The sequence below is a fragment of the Pezoporus wallicus genome, unplaced genomic scaffold (assembly GCF_028554395.1).
Source record: "Pezoporus wallicus isolate ANWC-B61680 ecotype Strahan unplaced genomic scaffold, APGP_CSIRO_Pwel_v1 contig_8542, whole genome shotgun sequence".
Taxonomy (NCBI): Eukaryota; Metazoa; Chordata; class Aves; order Psittaciformes; family Psittacidae; genus Pezoporus; species Pezoporus wallicus.
Genome location: NW_026640148.1, coordinates 2,366,729 through 2,389,627, shown reverse-complemented (window position 1 = coordinate 2,389,627; position 22,899 = coordinate 2,366,729). Strand labels below are relative to the sequence as shown.

The following is a 22,899-nucleotide window of genomic DNA, read 5'->3' as shown; positions in this document are numbered from 1 at the left end:
GGGGAGAGGAAGGTGTTTGTGGGATGTTTATTGCCTATTTATGTTGTGAGTGATTTTGGCAGTGGAATGAACAGGCTCCTTCCTGATTGCCTCCTCAAGCAGATCCTCGCTGCCTGCTCCTTCGTCCTGGCGAGGAGGAGGGCTGAGGGGCATTGCAAGTGCAGGGACTCCTGCAGCCGGGTGCCTCACATTCACCAGCCCCACACCATTGCTCAGGGTGAAATTCTCAAGCAGTGGCACAGGGTCACCCGGAGTGCCTGGTGACCCCAGGACCAGCCTTGTCTCTGTGCTGGAAGCACAGTTAGCTTCAGGCTCACCCCAGAGGCGACAGGATGGGGGCTGGAGGTTCAGGAAGTGTCCCCAAGCCGTGTGTGGGCAAGGGCAGTGCAGGGATGAAAGCGTTGCCAAGCCCAGCTCGACGGTGACATCTTGGTACAGGCATGAGCTGTACTGGGGACACTGGTGGGGGGGAGGCGGGAGGAGGCCGGTGACTCGCCTGCAGTCACTGTCCTGCTTGTTAAGAGCAGTGGAAAGAAGCGCAGCGAGGAGCAAGGCTTGAGGCAACCTAATGCTGCTGTGAGCATGGGGGAATATTCCCAGCCTCCAGAGGCGTCGTGCAGGCACCCACTGGGGAGGGGTCCCACGGGGGCACCTCAGCTCCCCTCTCCCCGTGGCTGGGGAGCACACATCTGCTCTGGGCTTGCGAAGGGAGGTTAAAACCAGCAGTATGGGTCGATAATCTTCAGCTGTAACTGCCAGGCTCTTGGGTAAATGACAGGCCTGCCCTCTCATGACCAGCTTCAGCCCAAGGAGGCACGGATTTCAAACAAAGCCTTTCAATACCCAAGGAAAGTCATCAGTTTGCAATGGTGAGAGACACATACAAAAACAGATTTTGAAATGAAGATAATCACGATGGCGCCAGCCAGATAAATGGCGAGACTCTCAACAGGCAGCCCTGCTTGGCTTCGACCCGCAGCCTCATGGACAAGAGAGGCATATTTTAAGCAGTGAGAACCAAGGGGTATAATTGTTTCTTACACAAGACCGTACACATGCTTGTACTTTAGAACAAGGAGAAATCAGAGCTCTCTCGCCCTTTGAATCTCATTGATGAACCTATGCTCACCCCCCAGAGCAGGGAGCTGCTCCCGAGCCAGGCAGGCCCGGGCCCACGCACGGATGGCAACGGGGAGCGGAGGCGGGAGGTCTGTGTGGGGTGCTCAGATGCAGCCCTGCCTTGGCAGCCCATGGCAGAAAGGCTGGGTCCCTTGTGGGAACAAAGGATGCCTTTTGCTGGGTGTGTTGTACAGCAGGACTGCGGTGGCTTGTGTGGCTTTTAGCTCTCTGACCTTTATTTAAATGAAATGCAGAGTAATTTGTATCTAAGAGGAGTTGTTCTGTCTGATTAGTGTGATTAAATAGATGGCAGAGCGTTACTAAGTTCATTGTCAGAGAGACTGTTGCTTAGTAATTTAAACTGCAATAATCTCATTATTCAGTTGTGTTTCCTCACAAGTGTCCTTGCGGGCACTTCAGGAGCTTGCTGCAAACCCCGACAACCGCAGTGGCATCTAAAACTTTAGATCACAGGCTTCAAGCGGTCCCTCAGGGTGAAGCTGAGCCGGGGCAGCCCCCGGCGCTTGCGGCTGCGTTTGACCGACGGAGATTTGTGGTGGTACAGAAACAGAAACACAGCACTGAGAGGTGAGCTCGGGCACACGGCCCGTGAGCCTCCTCTGCGTGAATGGATCCACACCTGCCCTTCCTCTGCCTCCTCAGCCAGGGCCACGTCCCGGCACAAACCGAGATAAACTGTTTGCAACCAGCACCGGAGTTACGGAGAGCCCTGTCCATGGCTGCTGCTGCCGCAAGTCAAGGAGGTGAACTCCGAAGGCTGTATAGGGCATGGGGAGAGGGAACCAGGCTCACACCAGGCAGGGCTGGCACCGGGATGAGGGCACCTGGGGCCTCCAGCTTGGCCAGAGGCACTTGCCTCCCGAAGGCAGAAGCCGTGCCCTGCGATCACCTCCCGGAGCCAGAAGCCGTGCCCTGTGATCACCTCATATGGCAGAGGCAGGGCCCGCACGGAGGCTGGGAGCCACGGAAGGGCTGCTTCCCCCGGGTGCTGCCTCCCGTGCAGCGGGCGCACGCCTGCCGGGCCCGGCTCCCCGGGCAAGCGCTGCCCCGTTGACGTCTGAGGAACAAAAGAGGCGAAGCCGCCGCCGCCGCCGGGCTGATACCAGGTAACGGGCGCGTCCCGCCGCTCCCCGCCCGCCATCGCTTCCGCGGTGTCCCCCGGGCCGCCCGGCCCCGACCGGGTACCGGGCGCTGCCGCCGGTGTGTGCGGCGCCGCGGGCGCTGCTTCCGCAGGGCCCAGCCCCACCCGCTGCGGGAGCTCGGTGCCGGGCCTGGGGGAGCCGGGCGGCTCCCCGCGGGGGATGTTCGGCGGCGGCAGGTCAGCGGGAGGAGCGGGTTCTGGTCTGGCAACACCGCGGGGGTAGGGGTTGTGCGGATGGGGGGAAGCAGACAGACAGCGGTCACGGAGCATCCCCGGCCGCATCGCGCTTCCTGCCGAGCCTTGGCCCCGCTGCGGGGCTGTGCGGGGGGGTTACCGGGAGGGGGATGCTTCGGCAGCGCTGCTGCGGCGTGGGGCTGCGCTAGTGCTCCGTGTCCGGGTGACCCCGGGGCTGGTGGTCGCCCCTTGCCGTTACTCAGCAGTTCTCGGCTGCCTGCATTATGAGATGCCGGGGTGATGGATGTGCTGCGGGGTTGAGGGATGCTTCATGCACTCACTCAGAAATGACACGAACTGCCGTAAAAAAAAGGTGTTCGGGGATCTGTTGCATAATGGGACGCGCTGCTCGCGAATACCCCTCTGTGTGAAACGGAAATAACCGGGTGATGTGATGTTACGAGCTGGTTTGAGTGTCACAGATGTGTAATACGTGTTTAACGTGGCTGAGGGCCCTCAGGCTCTCAAACAAAACGATGAAGGAGGCTTTGGGGATCGGCATTCCGTTTAAGAAAATAAATGTTATCGCTGTTGATAGTATAACAGGCTGTTGGTAGCTACACCCTGATATGTCCTGGCCTTAATTCCACTGTGAAAAGTACGCTGATATCTTTACTGGTATGTGCTGGAATTTAATTGCCTTCTACTTGTAGCCTATTTCTTTTTTTCTTTGGCACAGTGCCTTCTGTGACCCATATACTCAGGTGTTTTCAAAATGCATTCTGTGCCCATATGCTTTTTTAGACTTGTGAACATCTAAGGGGGAAGTTCTGTGCCAAATATTGCAGTCAGAATTGAATATTTGGTCCTGGAACATTGAAGCTAATGTGAGTTAAAACTTTTTAGTCAGCTGGAACGGTCATTACTCAACATGTAACACTCAAATGAGGGCAGAACAGTTCAAATGTGACTCCTGAGAATGACAAGTTCAGGGTTATTTTGGTTTTTAGACATCTAAGAATTGGCATCTTTGCTCATAACCTTGCTTATGTAAGAGAAAAGGTTTTTGTAAAGTTCTTTAAATTAATTTGTGTATTTTTAGGGCTTACAATGAAATTAAGGGCTGGAATCGGGGTTTTTTCCGTACAAATATGTGCGTTTTAGGAAAAGGGTGGTTAATTTGTTTACGTGTGGCCTGTTTAGGCTAACAACATTTTCCAGCTTGTTAGAGTCTTTTCTTGCCTGGAGTGTGTCACTGGGGGAGGAAGAAGCCAATGATTGAAGTGCCAGAATTAAGGAAAAAAGCTCTTCAAAAAAGAGTTTCAGGTGCTCAGGAGTGCTCCTGGGTAAGGGTTGGTTCCAGCCATTCCTGTGTGCTTGTTTGTGGCACTTTCAGAACTTAAACTCGGCCGTGTAGCTTTTAATAAATCTGTGAATTTAGTTAATTGAAAATCTGTTCTCCTGCCTTTTCCGTCTTCACTGCTTATTCCTTTCTGAAGAAATTAGCTGTTGTCCGTGGTACTTTCGTTGTACAGGTAATGTCAGCCTTGTGTTGCTGTTTCCCCTTGAGGAAAGGTAGATCAGAGGGGTTGTACCCATGTGGTACGGTAGCTTGGAAGGCAGCTGGAAGGCTGCATAGTGGTCAGTCCTGTGAATGCCTGGCCTTGTGCTCTCAAATTCTTTCCCTGCCAGTTGCTTGCAGGGAAGACTTCAGATTTGTCAGGCATGTGGCTTTGCAAAAACGGGATGAGAAAAGGTCTTAGAAACTCCTTGTTGCCTGTCAGCAAATGGGCCTCCAGCCCGGTCACTGGTGTGCTGGTACTTTGGTTATTCTCTGATCAGCTGGGGAGTGTGAAGGGGTATTCGTGAGCTGGTTTTTCTTTTGAAGGGGAGGGGATGGTTGTAAACCTGGAGGCACTGAGGCTGTCTCAGTCTGTCAGCTGTGGTGCTAAGGACACAAATATCTGCCCTTTGGTTTAGGCGTAGGTGGAGGCAGGGAAGTGTGTGCTGCCAGGTTAATGGTGGAAGACTGACTTCATTGGTGACATAAATTCCACAAGGATATTATATCTAAAGAGAAGAATTAAGTAGAAGTAACTCTTGGAAAAATCTTTTAATTCTTTACTGTCTGAATCCTCTGATGAACTGATTCAGATAAGGTCTGGGGGGGATTCTGGAGTAGCTGATACTAAATGTCGGTTACTTTTGATGATTCTCATTTGGTGGTGGTTGAGAGTCAGGAGACAGCTGAGGTGTTCCTCTGGGAGGTCAGGAGTGCTGCTTCTGTAGCTGAGTCCGTGCCTGCCCGAGGTTGGGAGCAGTTCCAGATCCAGGACAGGCAACACAAGTGTGTTGTCAGCAATGCTTCTCAAGCTGTCCTGCCCGGGTAGCTGCGCTTTGGGTGGGAAGGGCTGGGGCAAAGGCAGGGCTCTGAACTGAAGCACGATTTGATGTGGGTTTTATTGTGAAGCTGAGGTGTAGCTTCTTCCTGTTTGATGTAGTTCATTGGTTTCCTTAATATTTCTGCACCAGTGCTCAAACACAGAACTTGTTTAATGAGTAGAACCCTATTTCAAAAGTTCAGTTACTGCATCAAAAGATTGAAAGGGCAGAAATTTAGTTGTGACTAAAAATGTTAACCTGTATGTGCTCTGCTGCTCTGGCTGTGCCCAAAAGTGTGTAGGTAAGAGCTGAGTGCAGTGGGGTTTGAAGCTTTATTAGGCTGACATCTTATATTCATAGTAATTCTTGTGTATCTGGTGAGCATGGGCCAGAACTGAAAGCTATCATGGGCTGGATCTGAAAGCTATCAGGTTTTTACACTGCTGTGTGGAAAAAGCTTGCTGCCTCTCATTCAGTTCATCCACTTATCAGTTGTTGAATTTGCTGATGCTTAAGCCTGTCCCTGTTGGCAGGAGCTGCGGTTGGTCTCCAGGCAACGCTGGGCTCTGAGCATCTCTGCCTGCTCCAGAGAGGAAAATTTTCCATTGCGGGGAGAGGATTTTTCCTCCTGCTAATTCTTTTATCTGGTTTTGTGTTGTCCAAGGTTATTGTATTTTTGAAACAATACAGGGACAGTTTTCAAATATCAAGAGGCTACATTTTAGGGTTTTCAGATATAACTGCAGATGTGTATTTCTATAGCTTTTGTTAGAAATACTCATTAGAATGTTATTTTTGCGCCTTTCTTAATAACTGTGTTTCAGAATAATTCTTCCCTCCTTTTGCAAAAACCTGTATGCTACGATATAGCTACATACAGCACAGTATGATGTGCTGTAAGTAGCTAGAAATTTCTCTCCCTGCAAAATCTGAAGTACTGGAAGCAAAACTGCTTGTTCAAATGAAGGTCTGATGTTGGTTATGTTTAATCAGGTGTTAGTGAAATCATCACTGAAATCTTTTGCAGCTTCTTTGCTCATGTAGCACCAAGTCTTTGAGGTCTGACTGTCTCTGTGGGGGCAATATGATGGCAAGTGAGTTTTTGGTGTTTTTTTTTATGGTGACATCAATTACATGAATGTTCTCAGTTTCACCTCTCTTCTTTGTAAGAAGGAAGTACATGACATCATCTTGCTGTATGTGTTGTTGGCTCTTTCAGGTTGACTCAATTTAACTGGAGATAGGAGGTTAAATCAGTGGTGGATGTGTTCATACTGATCTGTAACTGGTGGTGTAACTGGGAATTTGGTCAAGCTAACTCAGGAAAGAAATGGATCTGGCGTAATGGAACCAGTCAATTTCCTGACATCTGTGAATGTTAATGTTAAGGATATAGTTCTAGATGGGGAGGGAACAAAATAGTTTGGAGAATCATTTTGGAGTTCATGGAGATAGTCTCTCATGGATGAGCAGTAAATGTAGTAAATGCTGATTGAGCTGCAGTGAGTGGTGTGTGATGAGAGATCTTGCTGTTCCTTCAGTGCAGCACCACCTTCCCTGCATTTAAATGCAAGTGCCGAATGGTGATTTCTTGTTTGAAAGTGCAAATAATGTATTAAGTTCATTTTGCACAGTTTGCTTTCTAAAATAAACTATCCTTCAGAAGCTTGTTGAATTTTTACTTTTCTCCTAACTGCTGATTTTAGAGATACAGAGTTGGAAGATGAGCACTAGGGGGGATGGAGGGGCTGTGTTGCAAGATTTGGTAGAGAAAGTGGCACTCATCCTGTCTGAGTCTTCCTTTTTGGTCAGTGACAATTTCTCTGACAGTTGTGCAAACCAGACTTGCTTGTGCTGTAGATTCACTACCTGCTATAAAATTTGCCTGTAAAGCAACAGATGTATCAAGGGGAATGAGTCTGACTGTGGTTGTGTCCCTTACAAAAGCAGCAGCTCTTCTGCAGTGAATGCCGCATCTCAGCCTGCAGGGTGCTGAAAGCAGAGCAGCCGGGCCCCTGCAGAGCTGCCTTTCACAGGTTACTGACATGGATAAGGGTTTTCTCAAGTGGTTTTGTCACTGCTGTTTGAATATGTAAACTGTATGAGATTAAAATGGATTAATTCTTTGACAGTGATTATTCTGGTGAGCCTGTAATTGGCCCCAGATGGTGTATGTGAGATCACTGAGCAGTGAAACATGAAATACAGAAATAATTCTTGGAATTGTTTTTTGGTTGGTTTGGTGTCCCGTCCCGCCCCCCCCCCCCCCGAAGTGTTTTTGGATGACTGCAGGTGAGCTTTTACAAAAGAGTCTTGTCCCTCTTACTAGGGAGAAACTGGGGGTTTACCATGGGAAACATTCACGACTTTCCCCTTGGGTTTGTTCCATTTCTGAGTTTGTCTTGTAAGACTCCTTTCCTTTCCTTGATCTTCTCCAATCTACTGTAGTTTAACAGGAAGCACAGTGAAATGATTCTTTAGTGTTCTGAGATGAGCATCCAGGTATTTTCATAATTTTTTAGGGAAACCATGTAGAGGTCACTGCATCATGTACACTCTTTCCTTTAAGATGCGAGTCTGGTTTGTGTTACCTGATTTGAGATGTGTTTTCAGTAATTTGGAATGTTTTGAAACAAATACAGTTGACAAAGATACATTAAATGCATCTCATGAGCTTGAGCTGCTTTGGAACAAAACCTCCCCATCTGTCATCAGAAGTAAAGGCTTGGAACCTACACTTGAAGAATTATAGTTAAAAATGTGGATTGGTGTTTGAAGCCTGGTGACTGTCTACTTCTTGGGGTGCTTGGCCATTTTCAACAAAAAGGGACTAAACTTCTTCACTGTAAGTATGTTGACTTCAAATGAAGAGGTCTGTATGGATGAATGTACACATGAATGAAATATGTAATAGTGCATTTTGGGCACCATTCTTCCTGTAATAGTTTATTTACTGTTGATCTTTGCTTTGTGCTCCTGGAAATTTTTGGTCGAAGAGTTAAACTGGATTGTAGGATTTGGGCATCTGAGCTTAAATTTAACAATCTCGTTCTGTGGGCTGCTAATGTTTATAGTGTAAAATGTGTTAGGGACTGGGATTTCTGAAGGGAATACAGGTAAAGTCTTTCTGTAGTTCAGTGATGTGTCCTTTGAACAGGACTTCACAGTTCTTCTCTTGAGCAGCTTTTCGTTTGTGGCGAGTTGCTCACAGCTCAATGGCCAATCACAAAGATACTGGGTTCTTTTTCTTGAGAGGCTAGAAATACAGTTCCCAGACTGCTAAATTCATGGTAACAAGAAAGCCTGGGATGTATTTTAATCTTGGTGCTAGAATTTATGGCGGTTTTGGTATATTGAATAATACTTCCATGTGTGTAATCCACACAATTTAGCTCTTGCTGTCATATTTTTGGGAGATTAAAGGCTGAATGCTATTTTGGTTTCTCCACGACAAAGGGTAGTATTGTCTTTTTATAGCAACTGGTGGTTTAAGTGCTGGTGCCAAATACTGTTTTAAGATGGATCAGTTTCTAAATAGGAAGTATAAGTAGCTTAGTTTTGGTGGTTCGGGTTCCTTAGTTTCCATGGCATTTTTACTTGGAAAAGAAGCTAGTTCTTAAATTACATATTCCCTGGAAAAACTGCATGGCTCAGGACTGCATGTTCTTTTCTGGCTGAGTATGCTTAGTAACCTGTAACTTGGCTTTATTTTAGTTCTAGAGAGATAAAATAGCTTTACTTGAGAGGTAAAGCTGGCATTTCTCCAGAGCTTTGTGTATGTGGTTGCTGAGTTTGCAAATGGTGTTGAGAAAGCTGAAAGCTGTTGTATTTTGGGGCATCTCTAAATACTAGTTGTATTGAGCATGTAACCTCCTGACTGAGGTTTTGGGAACTGCAGCAGAGGCAGTGCTCTGCAAGTTCTGTTAAGCAAAAACTGGAAGCTCTTGGTTACTCTCTCTGCTTTACCAAGCACAAGGATTGGGGCACTGGGTTCCTCCTAGGAGCATAGAGCTGGTTTAAGGACGATGGGGATAATTGTGCATGAAGAACAACACTTGAACATTACGCAGCTTCAGGTTGTTTGTTCATAGCTTGCTCCCTTCATAGGTTATTCCTAATGTTCTGCAATTCTTCATTTCATCTGTTAAAGCTGTATTCAAAAGTCCTTCTGGTATTTGTTACAAGAGGTGGCTCTGCAGCTGTGGTGGTAAATTTACAGGTGCAAATACATGTCTTAACCTGTGTGGTAGTGTTAATTTCCTATAGTAACTACTATGGTGTTTTGGTTATAATTAAAGGAGTCAAAACTGGAAGTCCATGTTTAGAGAGTAAAAGGAGATAACTTGCACATGCTGCTGGCTTAAAGAAATGGCTTTTTGCTGAGATTGCATCTTTCTGTGCACTTTTGAGCATCTGAATGCACTGCCTTTTCTATATTACAGATGAAATTCTTAGTTTATAGAAAAAGCCTGATAATCTTTTTACAAAAAAAGAGCTCTCAAGGCTGGCCTGTACTTGAGCTCAGAGCAGGATCTGGAATGTAGCACTTGAGAGGCCTTTGTCATGGTAGCCAGCGTTGTTCTGCACTCTTTCTGTAGAGAGGAGGGAAAAGACCCAGAGAAGCAGTACCTTCAGGTGTGACATACCTGACCCGAGGCCCTCAGAAGATTTCAGGGTGATGTTCTGCAGTTTTAAACTGCCCAGAGATTTATAAAAACCATTTGGTAGTTCTGAAGATCTGGTAAATGTTTACAGAATGTTGGAAACCTAAATGCTCTGCTGAGTGTGGCTTGTCCTGTGCCAGTGATGGGTGAGCTCTGGCACACAGCACAGGGTTTTCTCAAAGTCTTAATGTCAGTGGATTTTGTTCAGTTTTACTGTATAAACTTGCTCCAGCAAGTTTCTGTAACTGGTGTGGAGAAAGGCTGGGGCTGCTGCTTGGATGAACTGGTGAATGGGTGCTTTCCACCTTGTAATGAGCATCCCTTGTTGGTGAGAATCTTTGGTCCTTAGCCTAATGTTACAATAGGATCAGGTCTGTACCTTGCTAGGCAGGCCTGCAGATCTGCAGCATTCCTAAAGAGCGTTACAAATGTAGTTTGTAGAAACTTTGTGCGTGAATTCATGTGTAATTCTGTGTTCCTACGTTCAGTCTGGTTTGTGTGATTAAGTGAATTAATTCAAGAGATTTCTTTTTCCATTCTATCTGGATCAGTTTTCATTTTTTCCAAGCTACAGCAATGTGGTGCTGCAGTTGTCAGCCATTTAATAATGACAGATTAATAAAAAGAGAAAAGCGTATCGGCACTTCCAGCTGGCTTCTGTTGTCTTGTGCAAGCACCCTACATTGAGCAAGAACTTGCTCTTTTTTGGCTTTTGTATCTGTAGGTGATGGTAAATGCATCCCTGCAGTGCCCGACTCCATCACCCTCATGATTTACCAGTGGAAGCTACAGCTAAAGTGATCCTGCTTGGAAGGGGAATGCACATGTAGCCTCAACATGTAGGTGCAGACAAGCTTGCAAGTGTTCCTGCTGAGTATTTTTACAAAGCCTCATGCTTACTCATCTGTGGGTAAAGTCATGTGGAGATAATTTAATGATGGCTACATTGATTTGCTGCAGCAGAGCTTAAATAACCTTGACTTGTGTAGCAACTTACAGCTCAGCATCCTCTTTTTTTCTTTCCATTACAACCACTTGGTTTAAAGTTACAGTTAATGGAAAAGAGGTTTGTTTTTTTTTTCCCCCACTCTAGTCTGTCTTTTAAAGCAAGCTCCATGGAGTAGTTTTCTGAAATACCTCATGGGTCTGGGGGTTTCCAGACACTGCCCATACTTGTCAGTGACCGTTGCAGAGACCTGCAGCGTGTTGGTGCCTTGTGTCACATTTTGTCCTTCTCCATGGGGGAGACCGAAGATGAGAGAACTAAAAGCCATGTGCTCACCTGAATGGTATATTCCTCCCAGTGTGATGGGGGCACTGCTCCTCTTGCCCCTGATGCTGAAAGCTCTGAAGTTGCTGGATCACACTGGCATCACTTTCTGTTCAGGGGAAGCTTTTTGTTTACAAGGCGGGGAAAAAATGTCTGAGGATCAATAATGTCCATGAAGCTTTGTACTGTAGATAAACGTTTGTCTTCAGATGAGTTACCAGGATGAGTGCTTGCTTCCTGTAATCATGCAGAGTTTAAGGTTGCTCTTGAGGCTTTTCCCAAACCTGCAGGATTTTTATGAGCACGTTCTTACGTGGGCTCTGCATTTCTAGGTTGATCTGATAAAAAAATCGGAAACCTCCAGTTTATTGCTTTAACAGAATTCAATTATTACCATGCAAGATACAAAAGACTTCAAAAGCCATCCTAGTATAGGACTTGAATTATATTTAGTGGTATAATGAATCCTCAAAGCAGGGAATTTGTTAAAACCATTGTGATGGGTGAATGCACAAGTTTGGTTTTTCTTGTTTGTTTTTTGTTTACCATTAAGATGTAAAAAATCTGTTGTACAGGGTTTGCTCCCTAATCTGTATGTGGCTTATCTTAAAAATGTGATTTTTTTTTTTTTTTTTTGTCTTCCTGGTGCTGTTTTAAAGCGGCTGACTGGGCAGCAGAGGATTTGAGTAGCTCTGCTCTAGTCTTCAGACTCTCATTTTCTGATGTCGTTGCTCAGCTGATGCTCATTTCTTCTTGAGTATTCTATGGGTTGAAGCAACACTCTTTGGCTTCTCTAATGGGTCACCGATAACTCTTTTTTTTTCCTTCCTGTTGGCTGGCTGTGCCATTCCTCTGCTTCCTTGAGACCTCCAGAAGGGACTTTGCTTTGGTTCAGTGGGCTGTGGTGTCCTACAGCAGCTCTGCTCTGCAGGTACCTGGCCTATCAGCTTCCTCTTTGAGCTGCCCACTGAACTGAGGAAAGGGCAGGCAGAAAGCTTTGCTGCTTGCTATTTCTGTTGCTGGGAAGCTGATTTATGGCTATTTGGAGCTGCAGAACTGACCTCCCAAAGTAAAATGTCTGTGCTTGGGAGAGCCCTGTTCTAACAAATGAGTTAGGAGGCCAGCTCTGCATCAGTTACTCTGCTGTTGCAGAGCTTTGGGTAAAGGTGTTATTTTTGAGACTTATGAAGGAAAGAGCTGCTGCTTAGTTGAGAGCTCTGTGCTCTGCAGAGGATCTGTTCTTCAATGCAGTTACATGTGGGATGTGACTTTGTAATGACATGAAATACCTTCCAAAGGATGCAGTTACCTGAGATAAGTGTCTGACAACACTATTTCATTGTGTTGTTGTTTTGATGGTCATTGTCTCGTGTGAGAATAAGATGTCTCTGCATGTCACTTCTATTTTACAGACGGGTTTTAAACACCTTCTGATGCTTACTGTATGAATGTCATTGCTCAAGCTTCTGTTATTGTGTTATGGCAGATTTTTCTCTGAATGCTTGCTGTTGATATGTCCTTTGAACAAAAGATACTGGCCAAAGGCCCTTAGAAGCACATGGGAGGAAAAGGGCAGGTACACTGAGCCTGCATTTGGGATCTGGAGAATTGCCTAACACCAACTGTTCTGGGCTCTTTGTTGCCCCAGGTGTTGGAAACAGATGGGTGTAGAATGAGAGGAAAGGCAGTGAATGGCATTGTGCCTCCCTTGGTCACAGCTATGCTGCTGAGGCTCTTGGGCTTAGGTCAGAGGGTTTATTTCTAAGGAAGTGCAACCAGTTTGATGTACTTGTGGAGTTGTTTATGGAAGTGAGGTATTTGTAAATGAAACAGCAAAGCATTTCTGATGAACATTGCAATTGTGCTCCAGGTATTGTTGTTAATCTGTAAGGCACAACTTGCAATATGAGTAGAGCCATAATGACAAACAGATCCTGCTTGTGGTGATGTTAAAACACAAAGAGAAAAAAACCTAAAGATCTTGCTAAACTTTTTTTTTTTTTTGCAAGTGAGAGTAACATTGGATGAAAGCAAACTGAACTTATTGGTGAACAGGGCTTCTTATCTTGAAAAGCGAAAATACTCAATTGTTCAAAGTACAAGGTAAAACCTCAGGATTCATTAAAGTCTAAGTTACTGGCAAGACTGGGGGCTTGCTTCTGCCCTGAGTGCTGTTGCTCTGTTCAAATCATGTGCATTACAGGTTCAGTAAGAAGGCAGCAAATGGCTTTACACAAATCAGGAGCTGGATTAAAGGCCCCGTAGCAAGGAAGCCCTTGCTGATGCTGTTGAGTCCTTGAGCACAGTACTGTCCGCAGAGCTGTGTTAATACAGCTTCATCAGGGGCACACACTGCACAGGTCTCATACTAGAAATAACACGTGGGAGCTGTGCTGTGGTTTCCAAAGATAAACCCAAGGAGAGCTCGCTAATGCAGGCAGAGTAGATGTCTTCACTTGTCAGAGTTTTGCCCTTTGTCTCTGGTAGGTTTGCATTTGCCTTGTGGTCATGCAGTCTGAGTGCACTGCGTTTGACTATGTTTAGATGCTTCCAACATTTCTTAGAAAAACAGCCCTGCCTAAACATTTCATAACTGATATTTTTATAACATCAGGGCTATAAAAAACTTTCTTTGTTATCCCTGAAATGGGAAGTGACCCTGTGTGATGTGCTGCCAGGTCTGACTTCTTCAGGAAACAGTGGAGTAGTGTGAGTGGTCCTGCCCAGCTCTGTGCCTGGCAGGAGCGCCTGGTGCCTCTCCAGCACTGGCGTGTATGTTCAGGCAAATGGCTCTCTGGGGATGAGCTGGGTAAACAAGGTGGGTGCGTTGGTGCACTAACAGTGTTTGAGGTTGGGGATGTTGCAAGGTGCTTTCTCAGTTCGAATTGGTGCAGCTGCCAGTCAGTGTGTCTGCCTCAGGGGTAATGAGGAGGGCAGCCATGGGATGATAATACTGGTCTTGGAAAGAGTTGCTGCTGTGATGCTGTTGAAGTGGCTGTGCCAGGGTAAAGCTCTGTCACCACAAGATCATGCACGCATGTAACTGTGCCTCCCAGTGAAAGCTGGCACTCTTATGGCTTTCCCTGGGAAATTCCAGAAGACGGGAGGCATTGTTGGCTCTAAGAAAACCCGATGAAAACTCCTGAGGCTTATAAAATTACTGGTGTGCTATACAAACACAGATAGATGCTGAAAGTTTCTCTAATAGAAAATGGAAGCAACTCTCAGGCAGAGCTTACTCGTGAACTGATGTGGCTTGCTAAGTACACATTGGCTGGCAAGTCATATAATTGTAGAATCCCAGACTGGTTTGGGTTGGAAGCTCATCCAGTTCCAACCCCTGCCACGGGCCAGGGACACCTTCCACTAGAGCAGCTTGCTCCAAGCCCCATCCAGCTTGGCCTTGAAGTCGACTCCTTATGTGAGGAGCAGTACAGCCCTGTGTGGAGTGGTGCTCCTGCGTGGAAGCACGGAGCAGATGTGTCTCCAGAGCCTTCTGACTGCGGTGCCTGCAGAGGTGGGTGCGCTGCCTGGGGCATGGGGTCAGGCTGGGGCACGTGGCTGTCCCTGCTCCCTGTGCAGTGAGGCTCTGCTTAGTTGCAGTTAAATAGGTTTCTAAATAGGAACGGCTGGTATCTGGGGTGGGAGTGGGAGGTTTTTGCCTGTGTGTCTTGAAGCTGAGTTGTGTATGTTGAGGTGGGTGAGAAGCTTCTCTGGGGATGCAGTAGCTGCAATGATGATTGAAGCTCAGTGATTTTGCTCTCATCTTAAAATACAAATGGCATATCAGGAGTGTTGTTTCCAGGAAATACTTTTGAAGCTTGAATTTGACGTACTCTTGTCGAGGTGGCCTGAGCTGCTTCTGTATTAAAAAACCCCAAAGCCCAACAAAACAAAGCCCCAGCAACCCGGTAACTTTTTACCAAATATGGCTCTGAAAGACAGGAATTAAACCCAAGCCCAGTGCAGCGGTTGGTGTGTGGGGTTGAAACTCCACTGCCCTGTTGCCCGCGGGTGCAGGTCGGCATTCCAGGAGTTCAGCTGATCGATCTGTTTTTCTGTAAGCAGTTTAGTTGTTTAATGCAGTTAATGCCCTTACGTGCAGCGCACGCCGTGGGTGCCTGCAGGTCCCTGCTCTTCCAGTTAACTGAAAGCTGGTCAAGATCTAAGGAGGACAAATAAAAATAGACCTGTGACCTAGAACACTTTGTAGTCTCTTTGAATTAAGTGCATTATTGTTCTCATAATGATCTTGAGACAAAATAAGTATGAGCTTGTTTTTAGCTGCAGAAAGTTAATGATTAAAGCTTGGGTCTAAAATTAGAGCAACTCGACTCTAAAACTTTACTGGAAGGTGCTGGCCGGGCCGTGGGGCTGAGGTTTGGCCCCGCTCCCATGCGTGCGTGCTGCCGTGTGGAACGGGGGGCAGCGGCACAGCCCGCTCCTGCAAAAGGGCTTCTTGGCGTTACTTTTCCATGCGGGAAGTCATCACCCATGTCAGACGTGAAACGTGCGAGTGTCGTTGTGAGCCAGCCGCTCTCCGGCCTGGCCCCGCGGGTCTCTGCGGCTGCGGCCGCTGTCCGGACGGAGAGGACCGCGCATGCGGTGCCACGGCGGGTTCCCGCGGGCTGTGCGCGCGGGAGGGGCGCCGCGAGCTCGGTGCGCGGCCGCGGGCCGGTCTCCGGCGCGACGTGCCCGCAACACCGGAGCGGCGCCCACCGCGCACTCTGACCCGCGCATGCGCTGCGGCGCTCCGGGGGCGTGGTCGCAGCGCGCCTTGTCTGGGGGCGCCCCACGCTGCCCCGCAGTCGGCCGCCTGCGGATAGCGGGTGGTGGTCGGCTCCGTTCGGCTCGGCGGCCGGTTTCGGTACCGGCTCGGCGTGCGGCGGCACTGACGGCCCCGCGCTCTCTTGTGTTTGCTTTAACAGACTGTTGGATCGGCATAAACACCGTCAGGTCCCGGAGACTGCTGGCTCTGAACTGCCTTCACGACTGTCGCCGCCTTCTGTCTAATGTACTACAAGGATGAGCCCAGCATTTGGAGCCATGGAAGTGGAGCACTATTCCAAGGGAGTTCTGCTCGAGCCTTTTGTCCACCAGGTCGGAGGACACTCCTGTGTCCTCCGGTTTAATGACAAGACCATCTGTAAGCCCCTTATCCAGAGGGAACACCAGTTCTATGAGACTCTCCCAACAGAAATGCGTAAATTCACTCCGCAGTATGAGGGTGAGTATCCAAACCTTAGGATGGGGTTGGGCTTTTTTTTTCTGTAAACACAAGCGTGCTGTGCTCTCTGTTTCCTCTGAAATCTCTTCTGTGTATTTTGATGTTGTCTGAGGCAGGCTGTGGAGATGTTGTCTGTTGTCTGTCTCTTTTCGTGTATTTTGATGTTGTCTGAGGCAGGCTGTGGAGATGCAGGGTGGAAGGGCTTGCCAAGTTGGTGCTTGGGCTGACTAACAGCTTTAGGTAGGGCAGCTCTGCTGGTGATAGCCCATGTATCTCCCTTAGGCACAGGTAAGCAGCTGAACAGCTTGTGAAAGTTTCCAGTAATTCCCTGCTGCTTTCTTCTTTTCTTTCTTTTTTTATCCTTTTCCCCACCACTGGTGTAATGTTTGTGTACAGGATTTGGGGAGATTGGTTGGCATGTTTTGTGTAAACTCAGTCGTGCTCTCCCTTGTTTTGGGATTTCTCCTCTGACTCTCGTTTTGATTGCAATAAACACACGTCAGTAAGGTGTCTTGTTGGATGTTTGCAGTGTTGTTTCTGCCATTAAGGAAATGAAAATTCATGCCATTTAGGTAGGGAAGGATCAAGTAGCTGTGATGAAGCTGAGTCAGATGTTATGAAGGAGTGGAAATTCCAGTTCTCCTAAGAATTGCGCTAGTTAACAGAAACACTTCTCCTTCTCTTGGCTATTCCATCCACTGCCACCTGGTGATTAATAAATAATGTGTCTGAAGCACTTTTTTTAAATGGAGTTGCTTTTTATGGCTGTTCAAATCAATGTGCTTTAAGGGTGATGAAGTTTTCCATACTGTGTGAAGGTGGCAGAAGACTTCAGAGGAGATCTGTCACAGTTAACACTCCCTGCATGCTTACAGAGACTTTTGACACATCTGACTGCAAGTTCTGTTGGACTGGAAGAAAATGGCATCTTTGATACTTCTCAAGATGTACTAGTGTATATGGCTTTGGGGGAGTGTGGGGAGGGAGATTTAGGGGTAAAAGGCCTTTCGGTCCATCTCTGTTACTTTTTCCAGGATAAAGCCAAAGGCCGTTTGCTGCTTGGCTCCCCCCTCTTTCCTGCTGTCCTTCCTCTGTGGCAGCAGGACTGTGAGTCGCTGCTGTTGTGCTCCTGGCCTGGCTCTGGCAGTCTGGGAGCCACCATCCCAGCTCACAAGTGCCAGTCTCTCACCAGGAGGTCTCCCCAGCTAGTGTTGAGCTGCAAGAGCTGTGCTTACTGATGTGAGAATACAGAGAGAGACTGAAAGGAAAATTAAACCCAGCGCAGGGCATTGTTATGGCTTCTTCGTTAACCATGGAAAGTCGCATCTGACTGAGGCTTTTGAAGTGCAGTGCTCTGGAGACTCGTGAGGGGAGGACAGGGGGAAAATGCTTTCAAGGTTCACCATGTTTCTGTACCACAGACAGGTCTGGTTTGTAGTGTGTTTTTGTTACTTATTTCATAAGACTGCTGCATAACCACTATCAATAAAATATATCCCAAAATGGACAAAAGAACTATGTATAATTCAACGTGGTGATTCTGAGTGGAAGCTGTGGGACTAGTTTCTGTTGTAATGTGACGTTTTCCCTGTTTTGCTCTACTTGCAAGTCTTGCCTTTCCCCTGGGGATCTATTAACCAGATCTTGTTTGGATAAGTGCTTTTTGCTTTGCTGTCACGCAAAACTTAAAGCTTTTTCGTGAGAGATTTTTGTGCAGGTCACTTCTCACTACAAAATGTTAACAAATGTTTTACATCTCACTTAGGGTCAGACCAGTCAGGTTTTTTAGATTAATAAAAGCATTTATTAATTGAAATTGTCTCCTGTTATTATTTGATTCTTATTTGGCTGCATCAGAGAGAGAAAAGAACCTTTTGTATCATTTTGTCAATATAACGAATTGTCTTTTATAAGGTGTCATTTTTGTCTAGGTCTTTTGATATTTGTTAGGTTGGCAGATGAGGTTTGGCCTGGGGCAAGATAAAAACTAAGGACCAGGGTAAGAATAAACCCCAAAAGTTGCTGTATTCTCAGTGTAAACTCATGTACTCTAAAAGGCTTTCTTACCACTTCAGCAATTCCTGATGGTCTCTGTCCTTTCTCTCTCCAGGTGTGGTGTCGGTGAGCTTTGAAGAGGATGAAGATGGAAACTTGTGTCTAATAGCATATCCACTGAATGGGGACCATGATAACTTAGAAAACTTAGATAATTCTGACTGTGAACCCAAAAGTAAACTGTTGCGGTGGACTAACAAAAAGACAGTGTTGTTAGAAAATGAGAAGATATCCAAGGAATGGGTCCGGCAGCACAGGAAAGAAGAGAAAATGAAAAGGTCAGTTTGAGGGAACTGGAATGTGGAGTGTTGGAGCGTAACAATTTTTGCTGTCCAGTTAGGATGTGGTCTCCAGAGAACTCCAGGGAATTCTCCAGAACTCTTTAACTTTCAGTTTTGGTTCTTCTCTTGTTTCTTCTGTTTTTCCTGACCTCTGCAGAGCAGATGGGGTCAGTGGTGAGACAGCCCCGTTGTGCTGGGTCTGTGCATTTTGTATTTCTTTATTTTGCTGTGGCCGATTAAAAAAGGTCAAATTTGAAGCTTCTGGGGAAAAAAAAATAATAAAGGGGGTGGAGAGGAAACCCCCCTCCCTGCAAAGCACAATAGGTGTGAAAACCAGGTCAGAAATACATGTGTGAGAATCCTGCTTTATCGCTGTTAACATTTTCCCCTTTATTCAGTTATGTGAATTGTGCTCACTGCATAGGGTGAGCTGTGCTGTGTGTGCTGGAAGCAGCGACCTTAGCAAAGGATAAATCTTACAGCTCCTTCTGGCATTACTGCAAGAAGTAATGCAAGTAATGGCAGTAATTGAGGCAGGTGGAGAGTGTAGAAGTAGCATTACATGTTTTGCAATGTATTTGCCTATATGCTAATTTATATTAATATAGAAGTAGCTTTATAAAGGTTGAAATATTACTGATGGGCAACTTGTCCACTTGTACAGAAAGCAAAATAAAGCTGATGCTGTTAGTGATGGTCAGCAACGTAGTTTGTAAAGTTAAACCCACTGACAACTTTTTTAAAGTGCTTTTTTTGTACTTGACCTCTAATTTGCTGCTTTGTTCTGTTTTCTAGTCACAAATTGGAGGAAGAATTCGAGTGGCTGAAGAAATCTGAAGTCTTGTATTATACTGTAGAGAAAAAAGGGAATGTCAGTTCACAGTTTAAACACCATAATCCTTGGAGCATGAAATGCCACCAGCAGCAGTTACAGCGGATGAAGGAAAATGCAAAGCACCGGAATCAATATAGTATCCTTTCCTGAAAATACCTCAGGACAGTGAGCAGGGCTCTGGTGTCTGTTCCTTGTATGTGCCGGGTAAAGTACAGAGCAGGCTCAACAGCAGCATGGAGACTCTCTGAAGCTGTGATTGATTTGGTGACTTTGTGGCTATTCTAGCATGTCATAAAGTAGCTGGGTTAGGAAGTTCAGATGCTTAAGTCAGACCTACAAGTTGTGGATTAGTCAGTGTGCTGCTCTTACGGCTTGCTGTGGTTTGAATCTTCCACAGAGAACAGAGACTGCTGAAGTGCTTTTTAACTGCAGTGCTTCAGAGGTGGCATGAAAACACTTCATTGTTTGTTAATGATACTGAAGCACACAAAATCCTCATTCCAACCCCCCATGAAAAGTCTCATGCTAGACAGGAATTATTTTGTAATTCCAGATCTGATGCCAGGCTATATTTCCATATGATCCTGGTTACTTTTTTCCCCATGCAGTGTGGAAATCAGCTTGTCTTCTTTAGAGACCAGTGAAACTGGAGCTAGATGCCCCTTCTGCTTTATGGCAGTTTTATGGGACTATAATCTGTGATAGGCTTCTGCACACTGGGCATATTTTGGGTGTGCTTGAAGTTAAGACTGTGGCACTGTGGTAATGGTTTCAAAACCTGTATTCCTCGTTGTGAGGATTGTTCCTTAACTAAGCAGAATTCATCCTGCTGGAAAACCTGACATCTCGATATGAGGTACCATGTGTGTTGGACCTTAAAATGGGCACCCGGCAGCATGGAGATGATGCCTCGGAGGAGAAGAAGGCCAATCAGATCCGCAAGTGTCAGCAGAGTACATCAGCTGTTATTGGAGTACGAGTCTGTGGCATGCAGGTGAGAGGAAAAACAGTTATGTGCAGGGCAGTGGGCTTGCCCCCGCTTCTGCTAGTGGGGTTTTGGCTTATGTAGTCATCCATGTGTTACCATCTTGTGTGCTCGTTTCGTTCAGCAGCGGGAGTGAGGCTTTTGAGTGTCACCCGGTGAAGGTGGCAGCATCCACAGGAGCACCCTGTAGCATGTCTTCTGCATCACTGAATGCATTCTCTGAGCACAGCAGCAGCACTTCCAAGCTGTGTAGTGAAATTACCAATGAGCTGATGTTCCAGGGTAGCACAGGAGCCAGCTGGAAAGGGGGGTCTGGCAGTGCCCACGTGTTGAATACAGCATGTGGCAATTTGCCAGCATTGTTAAGAAGCTGCCAGTGCTGTCTCTGGCTTTGAAGAGCCCCAGACCTTTCACTGCTTCCAGCAGGGTTGTTGCAAAGTGCAGATGAGAAGTGGTTTGGTCAATGTGGGGAGACTCGTGGTCAAATAAGGAGACAGTCATGTGGACTTTCACCTGAGTGTTTTGTTTACCTGTGTCTGTATTCCTAGAGGGAGAGATGGAAAACAACTTGTTTGTGTTTGAGGCTTTTCTGAAGCCTCTTTCCTCCCATCCAGTCGATTCCAGGAATGCCAGCAGTGTTTGCTGGGACTTGTTCCACAGCATGGCTGTTGGCATGTTTGGTGTTCAGCTCACTGTTTAACTTCAGGGAAAAGCATGAGGCTGAAGTGGAAGCGTGGGTGCTGTGCTTCCAGCCCCACTGTGCCAGGATGTGATCAGGGCCTGGTGGTTGTTCACCTTCCAGTACAGATCTGTGCTGGGAAACAAAGAGGAGCTTTGGAGGCACCTGCAATCCCTGCTCAGCCCAGCTGCTGAGGCATTACTGAGCTGTGTGGGGCACAGACCATTCTGCTGTAGGAAGGAATCTTCCTGCAGGAGCACCTCTAATTTCTTCAAGTGCAGAGGCTGATGGGCACACCCCAGTTTTACACGGGAGTGTTTGCTGTCCCGTAGAGCCGTGTTCTGGGAATGACTGGTGTACTGTGAGTAGGACAGGACGTGAGCTCGGTGAGCAGCTGTGCTGCCAGTTGTAGCCTGACTTTGGCGATCTTGGCTGCAGCTTTCCTAATCGCATTTAAACTCCTTCTGACATTCCCAGTGGAAAAGCCCAGATCTTAAACTGAAGGAATTTTCCATTTCCTCTGTGCCTCCGAGTTCCAGAACTGCTGGATTTCTTGTTAGCGGTTGTAGCTGTGCAAGAGTAATATTTAAATGAGTAGTAGCACGTCATCCTGTAAAAGCTTTCCGTGGCATGACTTGTCTTTTGGTTTTATTCTTCCTCAAGGCTTTGAGTGTATCCCCAGCAATTCACCTATTCGTGTTCTCTTGTGTTTGTGTGTGCAGGTCTACCAGGCAGGCACCGGACAGCTGATGTTCATGAATAAATACCACGGAAGGAAGCTCTCGGTGCAAGGGTTTAAAGAAGCACTTTACCAGTTCTTTCATAACGGCAAATACCTGCGCAGGGAACTCTTTGAGTCTGTTATTAAAAAGCTGACTGAACTCAAGTCTGTCCTGGAGAAGCAGGAGTCGTACCGCTTCTACTCCAGCTCCTTGCTCATCATCTACGACGGGAAGGAGAGGCAGGAGGTTGCTGTCGACTCGGACCCGGAGGACTTGGAGGACCTTTCGGAGGAGTCTTCGGACGAGTCGGCGGGAGCGTACGCCTACAAGCCGAGCACCAGCACTGTTGATGTGCGGATGATAGACTTTGCCCACACGACCTGCAAGTACTATGGTGAGGACAGTGTGGTGCACGAGGGCCAGGACACGGGTTACGTTTTTGGACTTCAGAATTTAATAGATATTATTAAAGAAATAAGAGACGACAGTAGCGAATAAACTGTGGATGCACGTCAGTAGAAAGCACTATTGTGACTCTTTGTATTCCAGAATTATTGGCCACTTTCTGGTGGTAGGAATCTTTACAGGCTCTGCAGGGATGGTCCCCTCAGGGTCAGACTTGTTCAGAGGGCATTTACTTACATTGGTGCTGGACCTAGCACTGGCAAAACTTGGTATCCTTATTTATTTTAACTTTCTTAAACATTCCATATTTGATTACTCAGATACCTCTGTTATCCCTGTGTGTATACGTTCCAATAAAATTCTTTTTGTTCGTTGTAAGTGATGCTTCTGTTGCTGGTGACTGAGGAGGATGTGGAGCTTGGCTCTTTCTGGTGCTGTGATGCTAAAGCAGCAGTTAGCGAGGAAGGCTGCCCTGCCTCATGCGACCAGCTGTGGAACAGCACCTCTGCTCCGAGCATGCTGTCATGGTGAGGAGCAGCACGTCCAGCAGAGCCAACGACCACCGGCCCTTTGCGGGGAGGCCAGGGCAGCAGGGCCTGTGTGGACAGCGGATGAGGGACCCAGCACAGGAGATTGGATGAAAGACCTTCAGGGTCCCAGCCATAGTGGTACAACTGATGAGTGAGAACTTGTCTCTTAAAACATATCCCAACGCTAGCACAGGGTGCCCAGAGAAGCTGTGGCTGCCCCATCCCTGGCAGTGTTCAAGGCCAGGTTGGATACAGGGGCTTGGAGCAAGCTGCTCTAGTGGAAGGGGTCCCTGTCCGTGGCAGGGGGCTGGAACTGCATGAGCTTTCTTTGTCCTTTCCAACCCAAACCATTCTGTGATTCTGTTTCCCATTTCAGGCTCTCTCACCATGGAACCTGTTTCTAGAGCTG

At 46.9% G+C, this 22,899-nt stretch overlaps 1 protein-coding gene across 2 annotated transcripts; it reads left to right on the top strand.

Annotated features, from left to right (window-relative positions):
• Window positions 1-2,181: 2,181 nt before the first annotated feature.
• On the top strand, window positions 2,182-22,338 carry IP6K2 (inositol hexakisphosphate kinase 2). Of its 2 annotated transcripts, XM_057417571.1 has the most exons (6): window positions 2,182-2,246; window positions 15,700-15,998; window positions 18,109-18,331; window positions 19,130-19,305; window positions 19,988-20,163; window positions 21,556-22,338. In XM_057417571.1, exons 2-6 carry the CDS (start codon window positions 15,797-15,799, stop codon window positions 22,051-22,053), a joined length of 1,275 nt encoding a protein of 424 aa, XP_057273554.1. In that variant the 5' UTR covers window positions 2,182-2,246; window positions 15,700-15,796; the 3' UTR covers window positions 22,054-22,338. The 2 variants fall into 2 exon arrangements, with proteins under 2 accessions (XP_057273554.1, XP_057273552.1); XM_057417569.1 differs by lacking the exon at window positions 2,182-2,246 and having other exon boundaries at window positions 15,618-15,998.
• Window positions 22,339-22,899: the final 561 nt, after the last annotated feature.